This window comes from Liolophura sinensis, chromosome 6 (assembly GCF_032854445.1).
Source record: "Liolophura sinensis isolate JHLJ2023 chromosome 6, CUHK_Ljap_v2, whole genome shotgun sequence".
In the NCBI taxonomy this organism is placed as follows: Eukaryota; Metazoa; Mollusca; class Polyplacophora; order Chitonida; family Chitonidae; genus Liolophura; species Liolophura sinensis.
In genome coordinates, this window is record NC_088300.1 from 10,166,528 (window position 1) to 10,190,970 (window position 24,443).

The window sequence follows — 24,443 nt, forward strand, 5'->3', positions numbered from 1 at the left end:
GGAGTGACAAATTTCAAGGCTTCACAAAAAGTATAATTTTATCAGTCCACACAAAATAATGTCTTCAGAATATCCTTGAATAAACACCTTGCAGAAACATGAAAAGGTTAAAGAATTACAGTATTACGTCAATATGTAAGTATGTGTATATTGTGAAACAAGCTCCTGGGAAGTTTTTCCTAAATCCCATCTAATCATAATTATTGTCTTGACTTTATTACCACCACTTACTGAAGTTTTGGAAGCCAGAGTTTATTCCACTCAAAGTATTAGGATAAGACTACATGTGTGTACTATACATACTAACCTATCCATGTCCCTGTTCATGGGGTCATCAGGCTTACCCCTGTCCTCATTGTCCCGATCCACAAACTCCTCACCCAGCTTCTGTGTGGGCTTTGGGACCTTCAGGTCCATCAAGGACACAGGACCCTGCTGCCGGGGGCCTCCTCCCCGCACCATGCCTCGCCCAGCTGGACCCCCAAATCTGCTGCCCATCCCCCGGTTGGAGTCGAAACAACCAGACTGACCCATGCTTCTACCTTGAGCCCCAGGGAAGCGTATTCCTCTACCAACGCCCCTACCAGAAAGATCTCCTCTCTGGTTGGGGATTCGGGGTCTAGGACCCCCCATGCTCATGGAGCCTTGCTGTCCTTGATTGGAGAAGTCATAGCCACCCTGCTGGGACACTGTCCCCATGTCCTCCTGGTTGTCCTCTGACGGCTCAATGTCCATGTCCCCAGATCCCTGACCCCGCATCCCAGGGCCTTGAAACCGCTGCTGGCCCTGCCCCTGGTTAACTTGCCCCCAGGGCCTACCAAAACCCTGGCCCCTCTGACCAAACCCTCGCCCCCGCTGCCCAGGGCCTCCGAGCTGCTGTGACAGGTCATCCTGGTTGCCCTCCTCTCCCCCATAGCCTTGTGGTCCTCCTCTGCCCATGTTAGGCCCAGGCCCACCTCGGCCTCGCTGGAAGCCGCCCCTCATTCCGCGGCCTCTGTTTCCTTGGCCCATTCCACCATCCTTGTCCCAGCCCTGTCGCTGTTGGTTCCCCATAAAACCCCCTCCACCCTGATCCATATCATTCTGACCTCCTTCAAAAGTCTGCCCCTGGAACGCCTGGCTTCTCCCCTGGCCAAAGCCTCCCTGAGGCCCACCTCTTCTCTGGCCTCGCATTCCACCACCTTGTCCACGGCCACGTGCAAAATCAGGACTTCCACATGCTTGCTGATTGAGCTGGTTAAAGCCCTGTTGTTGTCCTCCTCTACCGCGCTGCTGGTTGTAGCCATATCCCTGCTGATGATTGTCTCCATAACCAAACCCTTGGCTGTAATTCCCTCCAGCATTATCTTGCGAGCCTGGCCCCAAACCTGAAAATGTTAAAAAAAAAACATGCACCTGTTGGCCTCAGGATCCAACTTTGCAATCGCCATGATATGGCTGAAATATTACTGATGTGGCATTCAGCCACATTCATTCATTCCAACTCAACATTTCAAAATCACAACAGGTACAGTCCAGCTCAGACTAGAGGTCAATTATTTACCACTCATATCATGCTCTGAGATACTGAATAACGCCTTACTGACATGAGACAAACACTTTACTGAGCTACTGAGGCGCATAGGATTATCGTCGAAGTTATGAATATACTATCCTAGCTAGTTTGCAAGCAAAGGTGCAGTCCCCGTGTATTCAGCTATGTTAGCATATTCTAGCTGTGAAAAGCGGCAAGTTTATCTTGCAATATGTAACCTACCTCAGCAAAACAAAATCAGTTCAAGTGGATTAAGCGACTTATTTAAGGGAGTAAATATGCGATCTAAGTCATCAACTGGTATCGATGATCAGCGTATTAATTTTGATATCCATTTATGTTATGCCATAAAGAACCTTACAGCAGATATTTCATAGCAAAGTCGGCAAATCTTCACATGAACAAACGCGATTTTCTTGTGAATAAAGCATGTGCAATACCGCATGCCTCCCACCTAGGACATCGCCCCAACACAGGCAGACAGCAGTCTTGTGTGGCCTTGCCTTTGCATGATCCTTCACACTCATGTCTTAATCCAAAAAATTCAAATAAAGTGTTAAACCAAAAATTCAAATAAAGTGTATTCAGGGTTCGCAGGCCTGACAAACTAAAAAATCCAAGGACTTTTCAAGTACTTTCAAGTACTTAAAATACAAATTCAAGTTCCTCAAACACCAGTCCCAATCTCCGCTTTCGCGTACTAACTGTGACACCAGGCACAGCTTGAATACTTTTTTAGGTCATTTCGTTTTCGTAAGCGTGGTACAGCCATGCCGTGGCATTCAACCGGTACGCAGCCTTGGTGCCATAACCTTCAGTCGGTGCAGACATCACTGATAATCAGACAACCCATATTTGATTCTTATAAATTTTCCACTGTCCCTCAGAATAAAAAACGCAGCTTAAAATATTTTCGCACAACACATGTGTTTGTAAACAGCACCACTGTCAGTCATGAGTAGTCCAGGGCGGACTTGCCCATACTGGAGACATCTATTCTTCGGAGACACAATTGGCTGTGTGCCCGACTGACACTGCTGGCGTCGCGCAAAGCCAGTCCTTGAAATCTGGGAACTGCAGCCATTCATCACTGAAACAACAGTTGTCTGGCATCTTTAATGTTATCTTTCACACACCAAATCACACTCAATGACAGCTTAAGTTGTTACCGCCAAACCAAAAAATGGCAATCTTAGCGCCCTCTGGCAGAGAAACCGAAGTCTATAGTGGCACAAAACTATTACCGCGTACATACCACTGGCAGCCACTTTAGGTGCATGTCCATTGCCAGTTGATTCACAGATTCTTACCACCGAATAACTTTCTTCACATGACACAAACAAAATCAAGTGCTTTCATGGACCTCCACATCAAAATGGCACTTTCCAGTTCTAGGGAGATGAAGAATGTAGAGTTAGTTTTAGCAGTGGTGATCCATTATGAATCTCACGTGGACTCACACATAAATCACTACTTTAAAAGAAGATTGCCATAACAAAGAGCTAAATTTTCTGTCGTCAGCTTTCCACAGACATGACAGTTCTCAGGCACGTGTGTGTGATCAGTGACAGTGGGCAGATCACTGACTCTGCAGGCGACTGTCTGCCCTGGAACTCTCCGCAGGTGCTCCACAAGCTCTCTATAAGACCTCCAGGATCACACTTATCTATGCCTGCTTTTGACTTTTAGTCCGAGCTGTACTGTATAGAAAATAGATTTTAGTTTCAGACACTAATCATGAAGTTATTAAAACTGTCAGAATTTTTTAAATAGAAGTAATCAGATTCTGAATACATCTTGAGCACCACTGCCAACAGTTTTTGTTGACACAAGACAAACATCATTTTTAAAAGTACTTTAAATACCTTTTTGTCTTTGGCTTTCAAAGCAGCCATTAAATACAACTCAGCAGGTCTGTTTAGCTACCTATTTCACTTGTCCTACCCTGGGTACTGGATGGGTCTGGGCCGGCAGATGAGGGAGCAGCACTGGCTGCAGATTGCAGGACCTTTTCTTTCCTTGTCTTGATGTCAGCTTTCCTCTGCTCCATCTGTACTTCATACTGCTTCCACTGTGACTCATACTGCTGAAACAGTTCCTTGTTAGGGTGAGCTGAAAACAACAAAAACAACACACATGATATTTCTTCACAAAGCTATACGACAAGGGTTTAACTTCGTACTTATATGATGGCAATTGCTTTACAATTGTTCCTAAAGTAACCTACATGCTCTTCATTCAGCTACCTGAAACTATCTCCTGGCTTGAAACCACAGCCAACTCAACCACAGTAGGATTCAAACCTGCACCCTCACACTGACCAAAGGCAGAACACAAATCATGATTGTGTCACCATGCAATGTCCACAAAACTCAAGTCATGCTCTGTGCAACCAGACCTGCTATTACAGACTGTGAAGGACAAAGACTAACATGTTTTAAGTTTAAGTATAACTATAAGAAAACATTTCTTATAAAATATTTCACCAACAACTGAATGTTTCATGTGACAATGTTTTTTTTCTGTGTCGATGAACATTACAACCAATGAAATTACACTGTAATGAAACTCTCAAAAGTATTTTAACAGACAAAAGTTGTCAGGGTTAAAATGTAGAAAAAAAGTTAAAAAGCCTCGTAGTTCCCCATGGAAATCTTCAAAACTGAAGAATTTTCTCCCAAATGACAGTGACAGCCCTGCATGATGGCATACCTTTGTTTTGTTCTTTCCAATCATCGTACTGTTTTCTCCAATCTGAATACTGCTGACTGAACTCCTCTTCCTCTTTCAGTATGGCTTCAACTTCTGTAGAGAACAGCATTTATTTCTTTACTGGTATGGTCAAGTATGATTCCACAGCATGATTTCTGGATTTCTTATCTCATTATATTTATTTATTTGATTGGTGTTTTACACTGTACTCAAGAATATTTCACTTATATTTCGGCAGCCAGCATTATGATGGGAGATGGGCACATGCCACATATGGTCAGGAAGGAGACCAGCATGAGCTCGACTTGAGCTTACAGCGACCACTTTGATGAGAGGCTTCCGGGTCATTCGTGTAAAAACGGAGGCCATGGGGCCCCATCAGGTCATTATCAGAAAAATGATAGAGACAGCAGATTCAGATACATGATTCAGTATTTCTGAACAAATTTCTGTCAGTAACAACTGTAACTTTTGGCCACCAAATTCATTTGTGAGAAACAAAAACATGCCTGGATTCTATTAGTTACCTGGTGTTTTTGTTGGTGATGGAGGTGGTGGCTTCTGCGTGTTGCTATATGGGTTAGGAGCATCCCTGGGGGGTGGGGGAGGCTGCTGGTACATGCTCCAGCCCTGATACTGCTGAGACTGCTGTGGTTGATGTGGTTGATATTGATGCTGTTGTTGCTGTTGCTGCCATTGTTGTGCTTGCATCTGAAGCTGTGACAGCTTCTGTTGTTCAATATCATCAGATGGTGTCAAGCTCTGGAATGTAACACACATAGTCATGTAACATAATATCTACGGATAGGATCATCTGAAAATGGGTTTCTCTCTGTTCCCTTAAGATTGAATAAATGAATGATCATGGCTAAATGCCACTTAAATGACATTTGCAATTTTATAGCCATACTGTGGCAAGAACATGTCTAAACCATGAGGAAATAAACCCTTAAAATTGAAAGTAAATATATCCAACAAGCCGATTCAACATTTCATGATCTTCGTAATAATACAAGATATATATACTCTTTCTGGCATTCCACCGGCATTCCTGCCTTAGTTGGTTGGCAGCCCACTTCTTTGGTGTTAATTGTGACTCTTCAATGAACTGAGGCCATTCTACCATGTGCATCAATCTAGAGTTACAATAGCCAGAGCCAATACGGCACTTCTACTCACTTATGTTGGGATCTGTACACTTTAGGCTGGGCTGCCTTTCTTTGTTGTTCTCAAGGCATCCATCGTGTAATTCAAAAGTACATTCTTCAATAAAATGACATTGTATTCTACCACTAGAGCAAATTAACAACTGTACAAGGCCTATGAGAGATGCAAGCTCTCGGCAGTTCTGCAACCTCAGAAGTTGAGGTTAGAACCCTGGCAGTATCCGCTGTTCACGCATTAGTGTCGGGCGAATGGAGGCCTTTCTAACTCCAACTTCCCGTAAATGCGCGAGCACCCCCACATGGAACTCCCAAGAACTCGTATCTCTCGCAGGCCCTATTTCAGAGTAAATACAGTACAGGTCTATGAATAGGACAATACTTACAGATTCCCCCTTAGCTGACTGTCCATCATCAGAAGGTGGAGGGTCAGGAGGTAGCGGGGGCTTTTCATCTTTGGGTGGGGGTGCAGGGGCGACTGGGGGATCACCCTCGGGCTGTGGAGGCTGTGGTGGCTGTGGTGGTAACGGCGGCTGCCCTGTGTTCAGAACCGATGACACCCCGCCGTACCCTTGTTGTGCGGCCCATGGTTGCTGTTGTTGTTGTTGATAATACCAACCATATATTTGCTGTTGGTAGGCCATTTGCTGAGGGTTCATCTGCTGCATATCGTTGGGTGCCTGGCCCATCTGATGCCAATTCTGATACATGATTGCTCAAATTGATTAGGGACTGAGAGAAATTCGGATTATCAAAGAGTAAAACAAGAAAAGCACAGACTGGAGGCAGACATAATGTCACTGATAACGTCTCGCGAGATACCACGCTGTTCTCCTCACACAACGTTTTCCAGGAGAAAACCTCCAGAAGGTGGAGAGGCTGATGGGCGGCTGACTCGGCTTTATGGTTGCATGCGTGAAAATTTTACGGTTCAAACTAATGTGGCAAATACTCAACAGACGATGTAGAAATATAAGCGGGGTATGAGCCTCAACCGCTTAGTGTCGTAACGTCCAAAAAATTTTGCGTTGTCATGTCTAGATTTAGGCCGATTTGCCAAGATTTTGTGAGGTAAACCTCTGGACGAGGCGACACCAATTTCATGTGGTGTTATACGGGGAGCCGGAAAAAGGGCGAAAATGATTGTGCCATTACATTTTCACCCAATAGCGAGATTTTACAGTTTTGAACCTAGGAGGACCATATGTTTCTCAATTAAATATGTCTATAAGCTCTGCAGGCTGTTAATATTTCAGCTCAATCGCCTCACTGGTTTTATATATATTTATTTTTATATATAAAACCAATACGGCTGTCAAATCATGTGTCCCAAGACTTCACTAGCCTATCTACAACATAACTAGGTTTCAATAGTTTCTGTTTGGGGGTGTTACATCCAATCCTGGGTTGAGTCACACCTAAGACATTGAAAGAGGAAGTTGTAGCTTCCTTGCTTGGAGTTCAGCATTGAGGGCATAGTGCAACGACGGGTTGACACGTATCAGTATAATGGCTTGGGTGGAGCAGCTTATTTGCCTTCAGTAAGTCGTCTTAGTGAAGCAGCACTAGATAAAAGGGTGGTGGAAATTCATCCTGCAACAAGGAGGCACATTACGTGCACTCTAAGGACTCCGTCGTCATATGACTGAAAAAACCCTTCAACCATTAGCACTCACTCACTCAATAATTTCTGTCAAGTTGTTTTTGTTCCAGACATGAAACAAATTTAGCTTCTAAGTCCATCATGTTATGTCAGTAGGCTTGAATTTCTTTCTAGTGAAGTTTTCTGGGTATATCTCAAAAATTTCAAAGGTTCAGAAAAAGACAGAGCACATTCGCAGTCAGTGAACTAATATACATCAGAATACATCAATATTGTATCAAAATTCCAACCTTTTTGTGACATCATATTATTGACCAGTGGGGAACTTAAGAAGTTTTGAACAAATTTTGAGGTTTTTCCCAAACTCTGTGTAGCTTAAGTTCCTTGATCCCGTATGAGGACATCTGCCCTTATCCAGTAAGGCCATGGAATTGAATCCAGCTCTAGCTGTCATCACTACCTGTACCAAACAATTTTCTTGTGATTAGTCAGGCTAATATTCAGCAACTTGGCACCAACAATGATAATGTCATTGAGCACCATCACACTTTTGACCTTTGACTTTTCATGACATCCACAGGGGCCTCTGTGGCTGAGGGGTTTAACACGCCAGTGCGTGGTAATGACCCAGGAGCCTCTCACCGGTGCGGTCACTGTGAGTTTAAGTCCAGCTCAGCAACCTGCAGATGGATACCAGGTTTCCTCCCACCATAATGCTGGCCGCCATCTTATACCCTAAATGACCATAAATTTCGTCCATGACTAACTTGTCCAAGTTTCCCGATTCTAAGAGCTCTGTTGATTTTATAAAAGGTGTTTTGAGGTTTGCTTGGAACATGGGATAATATTCTACTTGAAAATTATAAGTTTCAACACTAATAATATTTTGTGACATTTATTTGCCTCTGAAAATGCTCTTTTTTTTTTTTAGGTCATTTAGGGTAATTGAAATATTCTTGAGTGCAGCATAAAACACCAATGAAATAAATAAGCACAGATGACTCCATGTAAAGGTATATTTTCAGTTTTATGAGCCCTGTATGGTGCAGGAAGATGTCATCAACAAGCCTGCCTGTATTCAACAGCATTTTGTACTCTGTCAAGAACAGAGTTGCCAATATTCAGTTAAATCGTCCGGCGCGAATGAATGCCATTGATCATCACATGCCGAGAGAACTACAAACTGCTGTCGAGCTTGCCAATGAAAATATGGATGTAAAGGTACTTAAGGAATTAGTGTACAGATTAGTTATTTTTTAATAGTAAGCCATTACTGTATACATTGTTAAACTGAATGTAAAAAAATATTGGAAAAAAGTACAATAAATCTGAGTAATATGGCATTAAAATCACTAGATAATGAGACTGGGTTTATGCATTTTTTCCGCCATTACTCGGTAACATCTGCTGAATGACGTCATACAAGTCCAACTTTTACGAGCTGTCAGAGCTTCACCATTTAGTTCAGTGTTAAATTGCCACACAAGTGACAACAAGCTTATTGAATTTCTCCACGAAATGGTTTGCTGTACTGTATACGGTTGTGAAAACAGGTCCCTGAAGAACCCTGAAGTTGGATTTTTAAAGTTTCCAGATAATTTGGCCCTCAGGAAAGTGTGGATTCACGGCACAAAACAGAGGGGTTTTATACCCAGTTAATTTCTGAGACCCCATTTTGAAGTAAATCCACTTGGGGAAGGAATGATATTTATTGTGAAGCAGACAAAAGGAGAGAATAGCAAATATTAAATCTGATATGCAAATGAAATGTAGACCTACAGTGTAGCACAGGATACAGCTTTGCCTTACCAGTTCGTGTTGCCAGTGCGGTTGGAAATGCCTGGACAAAGATCAAATTCAGTGTCTGAAAACTTGAAATCTAAAGTCTGATCAGAAATGTCAGTCTCATAAATCGTCCACTGTGGGTTCAAATTTACATGGCGGTATGCTTGTTTCTGTGTAGCTAGAATCCATCTCGAAAATGACACCGTTTTCAGCCAGGGTAGTAAATCTATTGTTTTTGGTCATAATTACGATTCTCAGAGGCCCACCTAGTAACATACCTGTAAACAGGTCATAAATTTTTATGCTAAGGAAAAATAGCTAAATCTGGACACTAATCCTTTAACTGAGGCAAGGGCATAATAGAGGCCCACTTTAAGAAACAGGAGTTACCCGTGTTGGCTTTTTTGTAGAATTACCAATGTGTGCTTGTAGAGTTACCAGTTTGTGTTTAATTATTTGTAGAGTTACCAATGTGTTCTTGCTTTTAGGGTTACCATTGTGTGCTTGTAAAGTTACCATTGTCTTGTGTGCTTGCTTGTAGAGTTACCAATGTGTGTTTGTACGGTAGTTAACAATATATGCCTGTAGTGTTACCAATGTGTGCTTGTAGATTTTTACCATTGTTTTACCATTTTAATTGTAGAGTTACCAGTGTGGACTGTCTTGTAGAGTTACCAATGTGTGCTTGCTTGTAGTTATCAATTTGTGCTTGCTTGTAGAGTTACCAGTGTGTGCTTGCTTGTAGAGTTACCAGTGTGTGCTTGCTTGTAGAGTTACCAGTGTGTGCTTGTAAAGTTACCAATGTGTGCTTGCTTGTAGAGTTACCAGTGTGTGCATGCTTGTAGAGTTACCAGTGTGTGGATGCTTGTAGAGTTACCAGTGTGTGGATGTAAAGTTACCAATGTGTGCTTACATGTAGAGTTACCACTGTGTGCTTGTTGTGTTACAGATGTGTGCTAGCTTGTATAGTTACCAGTGTGTGCTTGTAGAGTTACTAATGTTTCTTTGTAGAGTTACCAGTGTGTACTTGTAGAGTTACAAATGTTTGCTTGTTGGGTTTATAAATAACATTGTGTGGTTGTAATTACCAGTGTTTGCTTGCTTGTTTGCAGCTGATTTTATGAAGGGAAATCTGATAAAGGATTTATAAAGGATTTTCAAAATATCTGATCTTCGACCAAAATGGCCAAATCTAATGATTTTACTGTTAAAATGGGGGTTGGTTTTCGAGAAGAAGTTGAAGTTAATTTTGATGGAAACGGTTGTCTTTCCAGCTTGTGGAGTTACCAATTGGTTCATCTAGAGTTTACCACGTCATTTTAGAGACTGAGTTACCAATCTGTGCTTGTAGCAATACCAATAAATGCGTTTTTAGTTCTAGCATTGTGTGTTTGTGGAGTGACCAACATACATGTATTTGTAGCATACCAGTATGTGTTTGTAGAAATATTTCATAACTTTTGTGAGATCACTTTGTATTTTTTCTGTTTAACCTCAGCTGTCATATTTGGATCACACTAATCTTTAATAGCTAAACATTAGCCAAAAATAAATATATAAATAAATGAGGCATAGTGGTCAGAATTGGTCAGTGTATATTGTACGCACAGTTTGTTCATATGTTGTTTACTCAATCTGTTGTTTCATGTTGAAAGTACAGCACATAGGTCACAGAAGGATTTTTCTGGAGTTAACCTCTTTGAATGAGGAATTACTGCAAGAGTTTTTGAATGATCTGCAGAGAATAAATTATAGTTGTATGGAAGATTAGGAGGGAATATATGGAGAATATATAGACGATAATTGGGGTAGTTCATTGAGGATCTGCTGGATGGTTCATGGAATTGTTCTTGGTGAGTGAGTGAGTGCTTGGGGTTTAACGTCGCCTTGCTGTGTATGCAGGGCATACAAGGAATTGTTCATGGTGAGTGTGCAGGGTATAAATAGAATAGTTCTTGGTGGGTGTGCAGGTATAAATGGAATAGTTCATGGTGGTGTGCAAGGTTTAAATGGAATAGTTCATGGTGGATCTGCAGGGTATAAATGGAAAAGTTTGTGGTGGGTGTGCAGAGTATAAATGGAATTGTTCATGGTGGGTGTGCAGGATATAAATGGACTAGTTCTTGGTGGGTATGCAGGGTATACATGGAATAGTTCTTGGTGGGTCTGCAGGGTATAAATGAAATAGTTCTTGGTGGGTGTGCAGGATGTAAATGGAATAGTTCATGGTAGGTGTGCAGGGTATAAATAAGATAGTTCATGGTGGGTGTGCAGGGTATAAATGGAATAGTTCATTGTGGTGTGCAAGGTATAAATGGAAAAGTTCACAGTGGTTGTGCAGGGTATAAATGGATTAGTTCATGGTGGGTGTGCAGGGTATAAATGGAATAGTTTTTGGTGGATGTGCAGGATATAAATGGAATAGTTGATGGTGGGTGTGCAGGGTATAGATGGAATAGTTTTCGGTTGATGTGCGGGATATAAATAGAATAGTTCATGGTGGGTGTGCAGGGTATAAATGGGATAGTTCATGGTTGGTGTGCAGGATATAAATGGAATAGTTTTTGGTGGATGTGCAGGATAAAATGGGATAGTTCATGGTGGGTTTGCAGGGTGTAAATGACATTGTTCACGGTGAGTGTGCAGGGTATAAATGGAATAGCTCTTGATGGGTGTGCAGGTATAAATTGAATAGTTCATGGTGGGTATGCAGGGTATAAATAGAATAGTTCTTGGTGGGTGTGCAGGGTATAAATGGAATAGTTCTTGGTGGGTGTGCAGGGTATAAATGGAATTGTTCACGACGAATCTGCAGGATATAAATGGAATTGTTCGTGGTGGGTGTGCAGGGTATAAATGGGATAGTTCATGGTGGGTATGCAGGGTATAAATGGGATAGTTCATGGTGGGCATACAGGGTATAAATGGAATTGTTCATGGTGGGTGTGCAGGGTATAAATGGGATAGCTCATGGTGGGTATGCAGGGTATAAATGGGATAGTTCATGGTGGGTATACAGGGTATAAATGGAATTGTTCTTGGTGGGTGTGCAGGGTATAAATGGAATAGTTTTTGGTGGGTGTGCAGGGTATAAATGGAAATGTTCACGATGAATCTGCAGGATATGAATTGAATAGTTAATGATGCATATGTGCAAATTAATGGGAGAGTTAATGATTTTGTGCAGGATAAATAGAATAGTTGATGGAGAATTTGCATGGGATGGACTGCTGTAGTCCATGCTGAACGTGTGCCGGGGGATAAATGCAGTAGTGCTTGGTGGGTCTCTATGGTATGAATGGTATAGTTTATGAATAGTTAGAGCAGGAACTACTGTTGATCAGAGGTGGCTGTGCAGTTGATATTGACCAGGTTTTAAGCGGCCGCATTGCACCCACCAGAATTAATCCATCGCTAAGGTTGCTCTCCCGAAAAACCAATCAAGCTGTTCCCAGATTTCTTTGTCACTTATAGAATTTATTTTCCTTGTTTTCCCCTCCAGGTGATTGTACTGTCCGGTAGTAAGGTGTTTTGTTCAGGGTATGACCTGAAGATCTTTGCTGAGCCAAAGCGGGGCACAGTGCCGGGCAGTCAGACCATGCCCTGGGACCCGTACATCGACTACACCTTCATGTCTGCTTGCACCAATGCCTTCATGTCTATCTGGAGAAGTTACAAACCTGTAGTTGGTAAGATCAGCGGGGTGGCCATTGGAGGGGGAAGTGACATCGCTCTACTCTGTGACATCACAGTAGCTGCGGAGGACGCCCGCATTGGATACCCCCCGTCTAGAGTTTGGGGCTGTCCCACAACTGCTATGTGGGTGTACAGAGTAGGCCTTGAGCGAGCTAAGCGCATTCTGCTGACAGGGGACTTACTAACTGGCAAACAGGCAGCAGACATTGGTCTCATTGGAGAGGCTGTTCCAGCCAGCCAATTGGATGAAGCTGTGGACAAGGTAGTGCAACGATTGGTCACTGTACCAACCAATCAAATGTTCTTTCAGAAACAAGTCATCAACAATGCTGTGGAAATGATGGGATTGTTTTCTTCTCAGAGGCTGGCCACGTTCATGGATGGTATGACCCGACACACCCCAGAGGGCGTGGCATTTCAAAAACGAGCACAGGAAGTGGGCTTTAAGGAAGCGGTGAGGGAAAGAGACATGGGTGTGGACACCACATGGTCAACTCCTCCCAAACCAAAGTTGTGAATATCTGACAAAGTGTAAAACTACACAGTGAATGCAGTGAATATTTCAATTTACGTATTCAGCTGTAGTTACAGAATCACTTGAGTGCGATTGAGTGACAATGGAGGTCTGGGTTAAGGTCTGCAATCTTGATCTTGAATAAATGTGTGTTATCCTAAATTAAGGCTAGCTAAGACATAGCCTGGTCTTGTCTGTCTCTCACCAATCAGCAACAATTCTGTATCCCTTTATAAAGTAAGGATGTGTTAAGGATGTAGTGGTTGACTTTGGACTATGTCTAGTTTCCTCCACCCACAAACCTGACTCTCTCCATGTAAGTCAAATATTCGTGAGTAAGACATCAAAAGAAATCCAGTTTAAGAAATAACACCTATTTGCTTGTTGCTAAGAAGTGAAATCCTATCTCATTCATATAACGGTTGAATTTTGATATCAGGTGTGCACAGTACTGATGTAGCATGTTATTTATTTATTTGATTGGTGTTTCACGCCATGCTCAAGAATGTTTCACTTATACCACTGAGGCCAACATTATGTTGGGAGGAAACCAGACAGAGCCCCAGAGGAAACCCACAAGCATCCACAGGTTGCTGGGCTGGACTTAAACTCACGGCGACCGCATTGGTGGGAGGCGGCTGGCAGACCTTCCCGTGTATGCCCAGAGAGGAATTCAGCATGAGCTGACTTGAACTCACAGGCCATCTGTTCATTACATGTATAGCCATAGCTCTAAAACAAATTGAAATACTTGCATTTGTGGAAGGTCTGTCACAAGGCTGTGATAGGACCACTTTACATGTTTATACCCAAATTCTTAAAAGATTGCCAATACTACCTTCTCACCCGACGAGGTAGTAACAAGATCAAGCCATTCTCATATTTTGAATGGCATATTGTGCGGACTTGACATGACGTTAATGTATGCAAAAAGCATCCTTGCTTGCAGACAGAAATGTAGCATCATCACATCAATTTTGATGCCTTGAACATTGTAAATATTAGGTCTTGTAGAACAAATTGGTATATGGAGGCCTTCCCCTCTAGTCATACCAAGATTGCTTTAGATTGCATGTAAAAGGATATCACTCAAGAAAAAGCCATCTTCCTTAACCAGTTTGAAATAAAATGAGAACACAGACCTTTGATCAGAAAATAGTTATATTGAGACCAATACATGCTGTAGGAAAGTATGATATAAAACTGAACTATGTACAAATTTCCAACATATCATACCTGATAACATAAAGCGCTTCAGAAGCAGGCACAATGAGTGCTACTTCCATGGTAGGCTATAACAAAGACAAGTCTTTTGCACTCTCACCATTGCCTATTAAATCCATCAGCTCAAAAGTCAAATACTAGTACCACATACAATTAATACAACATTAAAGCTGTGTACATTTAATGTGATACTAACTCTTCATACAGTTTTAGTTTATCATCCGCATATGGAGCTGAACAAAACAGAAGCTGCTGCTGTAAGCTGGCGAGAGACAACAGTGGATTCAATCTATCAACAGCCTACCATCATTTGATGCTGTCTGAGAAGTCGAACATTGTCTTCATATCAAACACATCCTCTTAAAATGTAGTAAGATTCACTTTCTCTCTTTATGATCAATATTTGTGGGTTGAAAAGTTAAGTTGAGACTTGATTCATTTTGATATAAAGTGTCTGCTTAAACATGTTTGCATATATTGTAACCAGCTCATATTTATATTCATTATAACGCACTGCTATGTTAGTCTGGGGAACTATATTGTCAATAACACCTCACCCCCTAATAGAAGAGACAGTCAATGGAATATTGTCCAAATCCCAACTGTGATTTTGCGTTCCATGAATTTCCTGACCAAACAACAGTGTTTACAAATAGGATGTGATGACACAGTCTATGTCCAAGGTACATGTAAAGGCATGGAATGGTGTGGGAACACATACAGGCAATCCAAGTCTATGTATTCTTTGGTGGGAGAGAAGTGAATTGGTACCATCTGTTTTCACAGTTAACCTGAGGGGCCAAAAAATGAATCTGCTCAAAACATTACAACAAAATCCAACGACAATATTTGAAGCAATTGTTGAGCAGAAATGAACCAGATGTTAAAATCCATGAAAAATCCTTAAAATATACAAAAATGCACTTTTCAAGAGGGTAATGGTTAGGACTGACAGTTGGATACACACTTATGACCTCAATGGTTTGAATAAAGAGCTGGATACACACTTAAGACCTCAATGGTTGGATAAAGAGCTGGATACACACTTATGACCTCAGTGGTTTGGATAAAGAGCTGGGTACCAACTTACATGTATGACCTCAATAGTTGGAGTCAAGAGCTGGATACACTCTCATGACCTCAATGGTTTGAATAAAGAGCTGGATACACACTTATGACCTCAATGGTTGGAGTCAAGAGCTGGATACACACTCATGACCTCAATGGTTTGAATAAAGAGCTGGATACACACTTATGATCTCAATGGTTGAAGTCAAGAGCTGGATACACACTTATGACCTCAATGGTTGAAGTCAGGAGCTGGATACACACTTATGACCTCAATGGTTAGGGCCAATAGCTGGAATTGCACTTATGACCTCAACGGTTATGGTCTGGTTCATCCATTGATAGCTGCTACATTCTTCCCTGCCTACATCAAGATCTGTTCCATTCCATTCACCAACCTGGAACTTGATATTTCTGAATGTGCTACTCTCAATATCAAGCTGTAAATGTAGCCTTGTTCCATTCTAAAGTCAAATAATGTCAAAATTAACACAAATGTACCTGGCACATCAGTAATTCAAACTTCACTACCCAGTAATGACCATTTTCAGTCTGAGTAGGCCTCACTTGACATGGGTTGGGCAGAAAGATAAATTCATGGAATGTTAATTGCAACATTACGGTCTTCATTGTTCTCACATAATGAAGTGATATCAATTCAGCATCACTCAAAATCAGGGGAAATGTTCTTGTGGCGCACGCCTTCAGCCTTTGGCACCACGGGGACAGCAATGGCAACAGGACAAAGCTCCAGGTTTGATAATGTAATGAATAGAGTGGGAAATGCAGAAGCTGAGCTGGGAACATGGCCTAACAATCTCGAAGCTAGTGTCTAGCATGCTGGCACAAAAACCACCCCACACTGTACAAGTATATTTTTTGTACTATGCCTCTTGAACATGAATCCAGTCTCACAAACATACAAATAAATTTATCAAACAATGTACATATATACATGAAAACTTACTCTAAACTTTCTGAAGTGAACATATGCATAGAACTACACTGTGCACATACACTTCGCAGTTGATACAGATAGATCAACAAAAAGAAAACAAACTTATAACACTGGGAAAATTCAGTGTCGTTTGGCCAAAAGTATTAAATCGGTGTGGAACACTGTAACACAACAAATATGGTCTTACTCCAATAAATGTCTGAAAATTATAACCTGACATACTAACCCAAAGTCAGACATTTAAAATATCCTCTAGCGACAAAACAACCATTGCTGGGAAACACATGCCCCTTACACATGATGTTCTATTGGATGACAAATTCCTAAAATATGTGCTGATGTGGAAGTGAATATCAAGAAAAGTTAATAATTACAATGAAAAAACAGATTAATATTGCTAGACATATCTACTTCAAGGAAAAAGCTGGACACCAAGTTATCCGAGGTGCCTTTGCTGAAGTGACCATGGTCTGTATAAACAAAGCCTGCATTATTAACACTCATCAAATATTATGAAGAATTTTCATTGCAAGACAATTACAAAATAGTCAAAGAAAAATATGTCTTTCAATTATGCTTCATGACATTTTGATAGATGTAGTTATTTTCTGTCTTCCTCATACCTAGATATCAATATACACACATGGTTTACTTAAAAAAAAAATAGAATACACTAACATAACAAAACAACTAAAGCTGGGAAGAAATTTCCAGTTACATCCATTGTGACAAAAGTCATTTTTGATTTTATTACATGGCCATAATAAAGTTAATGCTGCAATCTGTTGATCATGGTTACCAGCAGTCAGATTTGGTGAGCTTTTGCTACATACATGTACACCAATGCAAAACCTTACAAGTGGCAGGCAGTAGTTGGCAAAAGACATGTATATACATTCCTGGAGAAAATGAAACATATTACTGAGATAATGATTTCTCTGTTTCACATGTATTTTATCTGGGATACTATTCTCTGAAAATAGTATGTAGACAAACCACTAATAGGTCAAAAATTGAAAATAGGTCAAGGTTATTTCCTTAAAGAACTACATTATCAAACCAAATTTCAAACACATTTGCAACGCTTACTACTGCAATTTTTGTTGAAGTTTAATTTCACATGACTCTCTTTACATGTTCACATTTTAACATCATGGCTTACAGAAAATTAAGTACAAACTTACAAGCAAAATGCTCAGGTCAAGTACAGAATTTCACAATTTTTGTACTAAATATGGGGCCTTTGTCACAGCCTTTTTTCGCAAAAGCTAAATCATATGTAACATAAATCAAAATCCAGAGTAATTAGTATTTGTGGGTATGTTGACCCACAAAGGGACTGTGCATGTACTGGTATACACTGGTCATCAAAGCTTCCTAAAGCACCTAACGCTCACAATGATTTGGTCTGAGTACAGTATCACAGAGAGGAACTTTTGATAGAAAAAGAAAAAAACTTAAATCCAGGCATACAAACACAACGAATATGTAAACTCAGCAAGACTCTGATATGCTACCAAAGCTAACCTCACAATACACAGGGTACAAGATGGCTGAGGTTGTAATGACAATCTGCACAACAATCCCCAGTCAAATGACCCTACTGATGACAGTAAGTGCACTCCCCAACAAGATGGACGGTCTTACAGTCTAATAGCAGAATATTTGTTCTTCGATGAGATCATCTGGCTTGACTTCCTGACAGACAAAGAATAATGAGAAATAACATACTTAATGAACCTGTTTTTCAAAATGTAAATTAAATCATTCACAAAATAATTTAATATATTATAAAACCATCCTGTCTGTTCACTTTGTTCCTCTTAATAAATTCTCACACAACATACTTTGCTACTTACCACTAACATGAAAACATGTACAAATATTCCTTGAAGTTAAAACAGACAATTAGTTTCTAGTTTACAAAACAAGATAAAGCTCTAATCTTTGATTTTATGAGCTCAGTTATGAATACACAATGTAAGTGCTTGTTACAATATAGGTTGACAGATACACGTTAGCGAAAAAATGTATCACTCAGAAAACTAAATTGTTTTCGTCTTACCAAATAGTATTCAATCATCAATAAATTCTTCTGCATAATCTTCTGGTTTTTGGGATGAATACTTTATTCTAAAGTAATCCGCTGTTTCATTTATAATTTGAAGGGCCTGCAAAACAACAAAAAGTACAAGAATTTTCCACATCACAACAGTAACATTTACATACCTGCAACGATTTGCTGATAAGTTAAAAACATACAACGGAGTAATATTAAGGCAGCCTTTGCATTTATTATGCAGAAATACTAATTATCAGCTATTTCATCAAAGTTACACGCTGGCATACATTTAATCTATCCCTAGGCAAACTACATCCACATTCACTTGATACACATTTTTCACTCTTACGATTCAATAGCACACTCCATTGGCCAATGTCACTTTCACTCGTTAGGCAACACTACTTTATCGTGTGCTCTGCAGGCAAGCAGGCACTATAAAATTCAAAATCAACCTTAATTTCTCTGTTGTTAATATATTTTTTCAAGGCATTTGATCACATTCCGGATTTCCCATAAATAAATGAATTTTCAATGTTATTTTTACTTCTATACCCTCCTCCAACATTGAAAAAAGTTCATTCTGCCCTGTTAAACAAAAAAATTAATTTGTGTGGCTTTAACCAATTAAACATGGTGAAAGTTTGAGCAGGTGATGCAAGGTTGAAGTGAGCAGACTCCAGGTTGATGAAGCTTGATACAAGGTTCAAATGGGTTGCTTCAATGTTGAGGCCTTCAACTTTGCAAACAACATTGTGCATAATCACAAATACTGGTACAGCTGTAAATAGTTTTCGTCTTCACAGCTGTCAAGTGGTTAATGACATCCTCTTATGACTATAAGCCTATTTCTGAGGGCCCTACTGATGTTTGAGCAAAAATACATAATACTGTAGCAATGCTACACATAGCCCTATTGCCCATGTACAGTGTTTTTCAATTAGCTATAAAATCAGAAAGCTCACATGCAAAATGCTATAGATGTATTTCAGGCAAGACAACCGACTGCTTTTGACCTTGAGAAGATTGACCTTAGGAAGACTGACCTTGTCCAGTGATTCCTTGTTGTGGGCAGCTGATAGGCAAAACCGAACTCTGGACTGTGTGATGGGAGTTGCAGGAAAGCCAACAACAACAACACCAAGGCCACGCTCAAGTACATGCCTGCTAAATCCCCTGTAAATAATCCATGAAATCTCCTGTGACTGGTTTGACAATCATCCTAACCAAAAGATGGCATTTGCTAACTTGTAATCGAAGGTGACATGCAAAAGTTACCACTTCAGGCTAGTACATGCAAATCTAAAATAGCTTTTGGTGTTATTTCTATTCAATACACGAATGCAGATTAAATTCATTCACTTTCCCGCCAAATGTTAACCATTTATTCATTTAAGCAGCCAGACCTTACTTATGTACATCCGGAAAGGTACTAAGATAAAAGTGTGGATGCCTGCAGTGCCATCTTGTCCTTTAAGAACACAATTCATATTGATCAAGAGTGATAAACAGCCAGGGAATGGGTTTTAAGACCAGCGACTACAAAGGCTAATTTCAGAGCTTATATCATTAACTGTTTGATATTTCCACCAAAATACTCTATAAAAGTTTGTAAATAAAAAAAAGTTTGGGATAAATAAACAAATTGATTTGGGATATAAATCCTTCATAACTATAAGACTGGTTCCTACATCCATTGGCTATTACAAAAACTTGTGTTGAATTGTCTGTCTCTGACAATGAAATGTTCAACACAAATAAACCAATGACGAAAGAAACTTACGTGACTTTAGAAGGTAAATAGACTAGCATGGGAACAACAGGGGAATCCCTGTTACCATATATGATCAGTCCCATCTCCTTCAGCTTCCTTCTGAAGTAACGACTGTTCCATTTGAGCTGGGCTATCCTCTTCTCACCTTTGAGAACAAGAAATCACCACACCTGAGCTACATGACGCGGACTGAAGCAAGCACCAAATCTGGTCTAAGTTAGACTACGTTACAACACTTTTCTTCTCACCTGAGAGAAACCATAAAAATCATCATACAGCTGAGGTATACCTGTGTGATGGTGACTGAAGCAAGCTCCAACAATGTTGTGTCACACAGAATTATAACATTCCTGTTTGCCCAGAGATATCTGGATGCCACCACACTGGAGTACGTGAAATTTTATGCTACACATGCACTGAAGACAATATCACTTACAAGACATTAAAAACGTGGTTTAGTGTCAAATGGAAACCAGTACACCTCAACAAAAAGCTGATAAAGCTCAGGACATTCAGATCAGGCATGCCAGACCAGACATTGCCTCAGGATCGCCAGAGATGCCAACTTAGCAAGAACAGTTTAGGCTCAATTAGTTAATTTCAGAACTCTTTAACATTAGTCACAAGCATGCAATTTATCAAACAATTACTTGCCCACACAATTCATCAACCAATCATTTATCTAGAATTCACTTACGAATGAAGTCAATTTACACTGTGTGCAGGTGTATATATACATCAATCATTTGCCTATTCACTTCAACAATCAAGCATTTGTCCACACAATTCACCCATCACATCTTTCTCCATACCATTCATTCAATACCCAGTTGTCCACATAATTAATCCACATCTTATTTGTCCATCCATTTCATCCTCTACTCATCTATCCACACAATTAATCCACTACTCATTTATCCACACACTTCCTCCTTAATTGTCTCTACAATTCGTCCACTACTCATTTGTTCACACCTGTCATTCACTATTCATTTATCCACACACTTCCTCCTTAATTGTCTCTACAATTCGTCCACTACTCATTTGTTCACACCTGTCATTCACTATTCATCTGTCCATACAATTCCTCCTTAATTGTCTCTTCAATTCGTCCACTACTCATTTGTTCACACCTGTCATTCACTATTCATTCATCCACACACTTCCTCCTTAATTGTCTCTACAATTCGTCCACTACTCATTTGTTCACACCTGTCATTCACTATTCATTTGCCCATACAATTCCTCCTTAATTGTCATGGCTTCCTCTCCGGCCGTAAGTGGGAAGGTCTGCCAGCAACCTGCGGATGGTCGTGGGTTTCCCCCGGGCTCTGCCTGGTTTCCACCCACCATAATGCTGGCCGCCGTCGTATAAGTGAAATATTCTTGAGTACGGCGTAAAACACCAATCAAAAAAAAAAAAAAAAAAAAAAAAAAAAAATCCTTAATTGTCTCTTCAATTCGTCCACTACTCATTTGTTCACACCTGTCATTCACTATTCATTCATCCACACACTTCCTCCTTAATTGCCTCTACAATTCGTCCACTACTCATTTATTCACACCTGTCATTCACTATTCATTTGTCCATACAATTTATCCATTACTCAACTGTCTCTACAATTCGTTTGTCCATACAATTCCTCCTTAATTGTCTCTACAATTCGTCCACTACTCATTTGTTCACACCTGTCATTCACTATTCATCTGTCCATACAATTCCTCCTTAATTGTCTCTTCAATTCGTCCACTACTCATTTGTTCACACCTGTCATTCATTATTCATTCATCCACACACTTCCTCCTTAATTGTCTCTACAATTCGTCCACTACTCATTTGTTCACACCTGTCATTCACTATTCATTTGCCCATACAATTCCTCCTTAATTGTCTCTTCAATTCGTCCACTACTCATTTGTTCACACCTGTCATTCACTATTCATTCATCCACACACTTCCTCCTTAATTGTCTCTACAATTCGTCCACTACTCATTTATTCACACCTGTCATTCACTATTCATTTGTCCATACAATTTATCCATTACTCAACTGTCTCTACAATTCGTTTGTCCATACAATTCCTCCTTAATTGTCTCTACAATTCGTCCACTACTCATTTGTTCACACCTGTCATTCACTATTCATTTGTCCATACAATTCCTCCTTAATTGTCTCTTCAATTCGTCCACTACTCATTTGTCCACACCTGTCATTCACTATTCATTTATCCACACACTTCCTCCTTAATTGTCTCTACAATTCGTCCACTACTCATTTATTCACACCTGTCATTCACTATTCATTTGTCCATACAATTTATCCATTACTCAACTGTCTCTACAATTCGTCCACCACTCATTTGTTCACACCTGTCATTCACTATTCATTTGTCCATACAATTGATCAATCATCACTCAGGATGTTCCAGTCACATGACAGCAGGATGCCATTTTGTGCAAGGCCTCCGGTACAAGGTTTGTTCCCACAGCAAGCAGGCCACCTACCTTCCGTGGTTCCATCCTCGCCCATGATGATTTTAAGGACGCAGATGATTTGCTGAGCCACCGGAGCGGGCATCGTTGCCGCATAGATAGAGCTATGCGAGTATGCACGCAGGTAATTTATGATCCTCTGAAAAATAAAATTACAGGTTTTAATGTTACTAGATCAGACAGACATTTATTATAGTAATCCCTAAAGCTTTTGTGAACATTCACACAACACCTTACACTGACTATCAGATCAAACTTGTACGAGGAATTATCATGAGGTAAAGACAATGAAATCAACTTCATATTTCGTATGTCAAAAAGAAAAATTAAGCACTTTCTGACCAAACACAAATAGAACTCTTTTTAGCAGATCTGTATTCCGACATCTCATATACTGCACTCACTCATTTCTCCAGAAAATTGCATGATTTCCACACCTTATGAATTACACTAAATTCATAATGACTTCCCTGAATACCTGGGTTGGTGAAGATATTGCCTTCAGTGCAAGCTCAGAATTCTTCCCATTTTGATTACTTTGTATAATGATGCATTATATAAGATCATCTTACCTTTGAACCCCCTATATATCCCCCAGCTGCTCGAAAGTTTAATTTTTGGCCATCTCACTCGAACTGTCTATATATTTATTTATTTAATTTATTTGATTGACGTTTTACGCCATACTCAAGAATATTTCACTTATACGACAGCGACCAGCATTATGGTGGGAGGAAACCGGGCAGAGCCAAGGGGAAACCCACGACCATCCGTAGGTTGCTGACAGACCTTCTCCTGTACGGCCAGAGAGGAAGCCAGCATGAGCTGGACTTGAACTCACAACGACCGCATTAGTGAGAGACTCCTGGGTTATTACGCCGCGCTAGCGCACTACCCAACTGAGGCCCCTGAACTGTTTATATATCCCCAGCTGCTCCAAAGCTTTTTGAGATCTCACCCTTGAGCCCCCTATACAGCCCCCAACTGCTCCAAAGCTTTTTGACCTCACTCTCAAGCCCTCTATACAGGTGCCCTTCATGTAATGATGCTAAAATCATTTTACCTTTGACCCCCCTATATATCCCCCAGCTGCTCCAAAGCTTTTCGTGTAGGTACCCATAAGAATGTCCACATCTCTTGGGTTTACCCCAAAGTAGTCGACCACACCCCTGCCATGTGGCCCTAGAGCTCCAATACTGTGGGCTTCGTCCAGGTATAGGTAGGCATTGTACTTCTTTTTCAGATCTATCACCTCTGGTAGACGTACTATAGAACCTTCCATGCTGTGGATAACAGGACACAAAATACAACTCTTGTATGAATTTGGTGTCGCAACATTCTGCGCATAATTATGAATTCTCCTGGTATGTGGCACTTTCCGTTTGGCGCATTTCGTTTACAGTATATTTACTGAAAGACCGAATAGTGAAGAGTTAGACAGCCGAGGGAAAACTGCGAATCTCCTCATAGGTTGTTTTTTTTTTCAAATTGCCATGAGGCTTGTTTGTCTGAGTGGTGGAAATTTGGTTGAAAAACATTATAAATCTGTTCAGCTGTCATGTAAATAAAAATGAAATATATGTATATTGGAGTTACATCTGCTCAATCTATTACGACTTGCCATGAATCATTCCTTGTGCTTATTTTGAGCGACAGATTTGTTGTCACCAATCCAGTGATGTAACAATATGTCGCCACATTCTTACATATTGTCAAGGATTAAGGTTTATTAAAAATTCACCATTCCATAAACAACGAAAGAATTCTTGATATACTCATGCAGGTCTAAACTTCACCTTTCTTGAAGATACCTGACTCGATTCACGGATAAAGCAATCCATTCAGTAATGCTAGGC

General features: G+C 40.4%; 3 protein-coding genes across 4 annotated transcripts in view; 1 reads left to right on the forward strand and 2 right to left on the reverse strand.

Moving 5' to 3' along the window:
- Window positions 1-6,199, reverse strand: part of LOC135468656 (uncharacterized) — a 65,860-nt gene extending 59,661 nt beyond the window's left edge. The window contains exons 1-5 of the mRNA XM_064747027.1: window positions 5,796-6,199; window positions 4,774-5,008; window positions 4,247-4,339; window positions 3,461-3,646; window positions 308-1,367 (exon numbers count right to left, since the gene is read on the reverse strand). Coding sequence (XP_064603097.1) covers window positions 308-1,367; window positions 3,461-3,646; window positions 4,247-4,339; window positions 4,774-5,008; window positions 5,796-6,119 — 1,898 coding nt within the window. The 5' untranslated portion in view covers window positions 6,120-6,199. The remainder of the gene's footprint in view (window positions 1-307; window positions 1,368-3,460; window positions 3,647-4,246; window positions 4,340-4,773; window positions 5,009-5,795) is intronic.
- Window positions 6,200-6,284: 85 nt separating this feature from the next.
- On the forward strand, window positions 6,285-13,200 carry LOC135468453 (probable enoyl-CoA hydratase, mitochondrial). Of its 2 annotated transcripts, none has more exons than XM_064746720.1 (3): window positions 6,285-6,390; window positions 8,038-8,233; window positions 12,300-13,200. In XM_064746720.1, exons 2-3 carry the CDS (start codon window positions 8,042-8,044, stop codon window positions 13,008-13,010), a joined length of 903 nt encoding a protein of 300 aa, XP_064602790.1. In that variant the 5' UTR covers window positions 6,285-6,390; window positions 8,038-8,041; the 3' UTR covers window positions 13,011-13,200. The 2 variants fall into 2 exon arrangements, with proteins under 2 accessions (XP_064602790.1, XP_064602789.1); XM_064746719.1 differs by having other exon boundaries at window positions 6,291-6,480.
- A 3,067-nt stretch (window positions 13,201-16,267) lies between these two features.
- The window catches only part of LOC135467732 (serine palmitoyltransferase 2-like), a 31,777-nt gene continuing 23,601 nt past the window's right edge, over window positions 16,268-24,443 (reverse strand). The window contains exons 8-13 of the mRNA XM_064745557.1: window positions 23,651-23,870; window positions 22,600-22,726; window positions 20,103-20,238; window positions 19,366-19,495; window positions 18,323-18,428; window positions 16,268-17,955 (exon numbers count right to left, since the gene is read on the reverse strand). Of these exons, the coding sequence (XP_064601627.1) occupies window positions 18,333-18,428; window positions 19,366-19,495; window positions 20,103-20,238; window positions 22,600-22,726; window positions 23,651-23,870 (709 nt within the window). The 3' untranslated portion in view covers window positions 16,268-17,955; window positions 18,323-18,332. The remainder of the gene's footprint in view (window positions 17,956-18,322; window positions 18,429-19,365; window positions 19,496-20,102; window positions 20,239-22,599; window positions 22,727-23,650; window positions 23,871-24,443) is intronic.

Coding starts and splice junctions, on each gene's coding strand:
- LOC135468453 (XM_064746719.1), top strand. CDS start 6,443: ATGTCTAGATTTAGGCCGATTTGCCAAGATTTTGTGAG. Junction 6,481..8,037: donor ATTTGCCAAGATTTTGTGAG/GTAAACCTCTGG, acceptor GTATATTTTCAG/TTTTATGAGCCCTGTATGGT. Junction 8,234..12,299: donor ATGAAAATATGGATGTAAAG/GTACTTAAGGAA, acceptor TTTCCCCTCCAG/GTGATTGTACTGTCCGGTAG.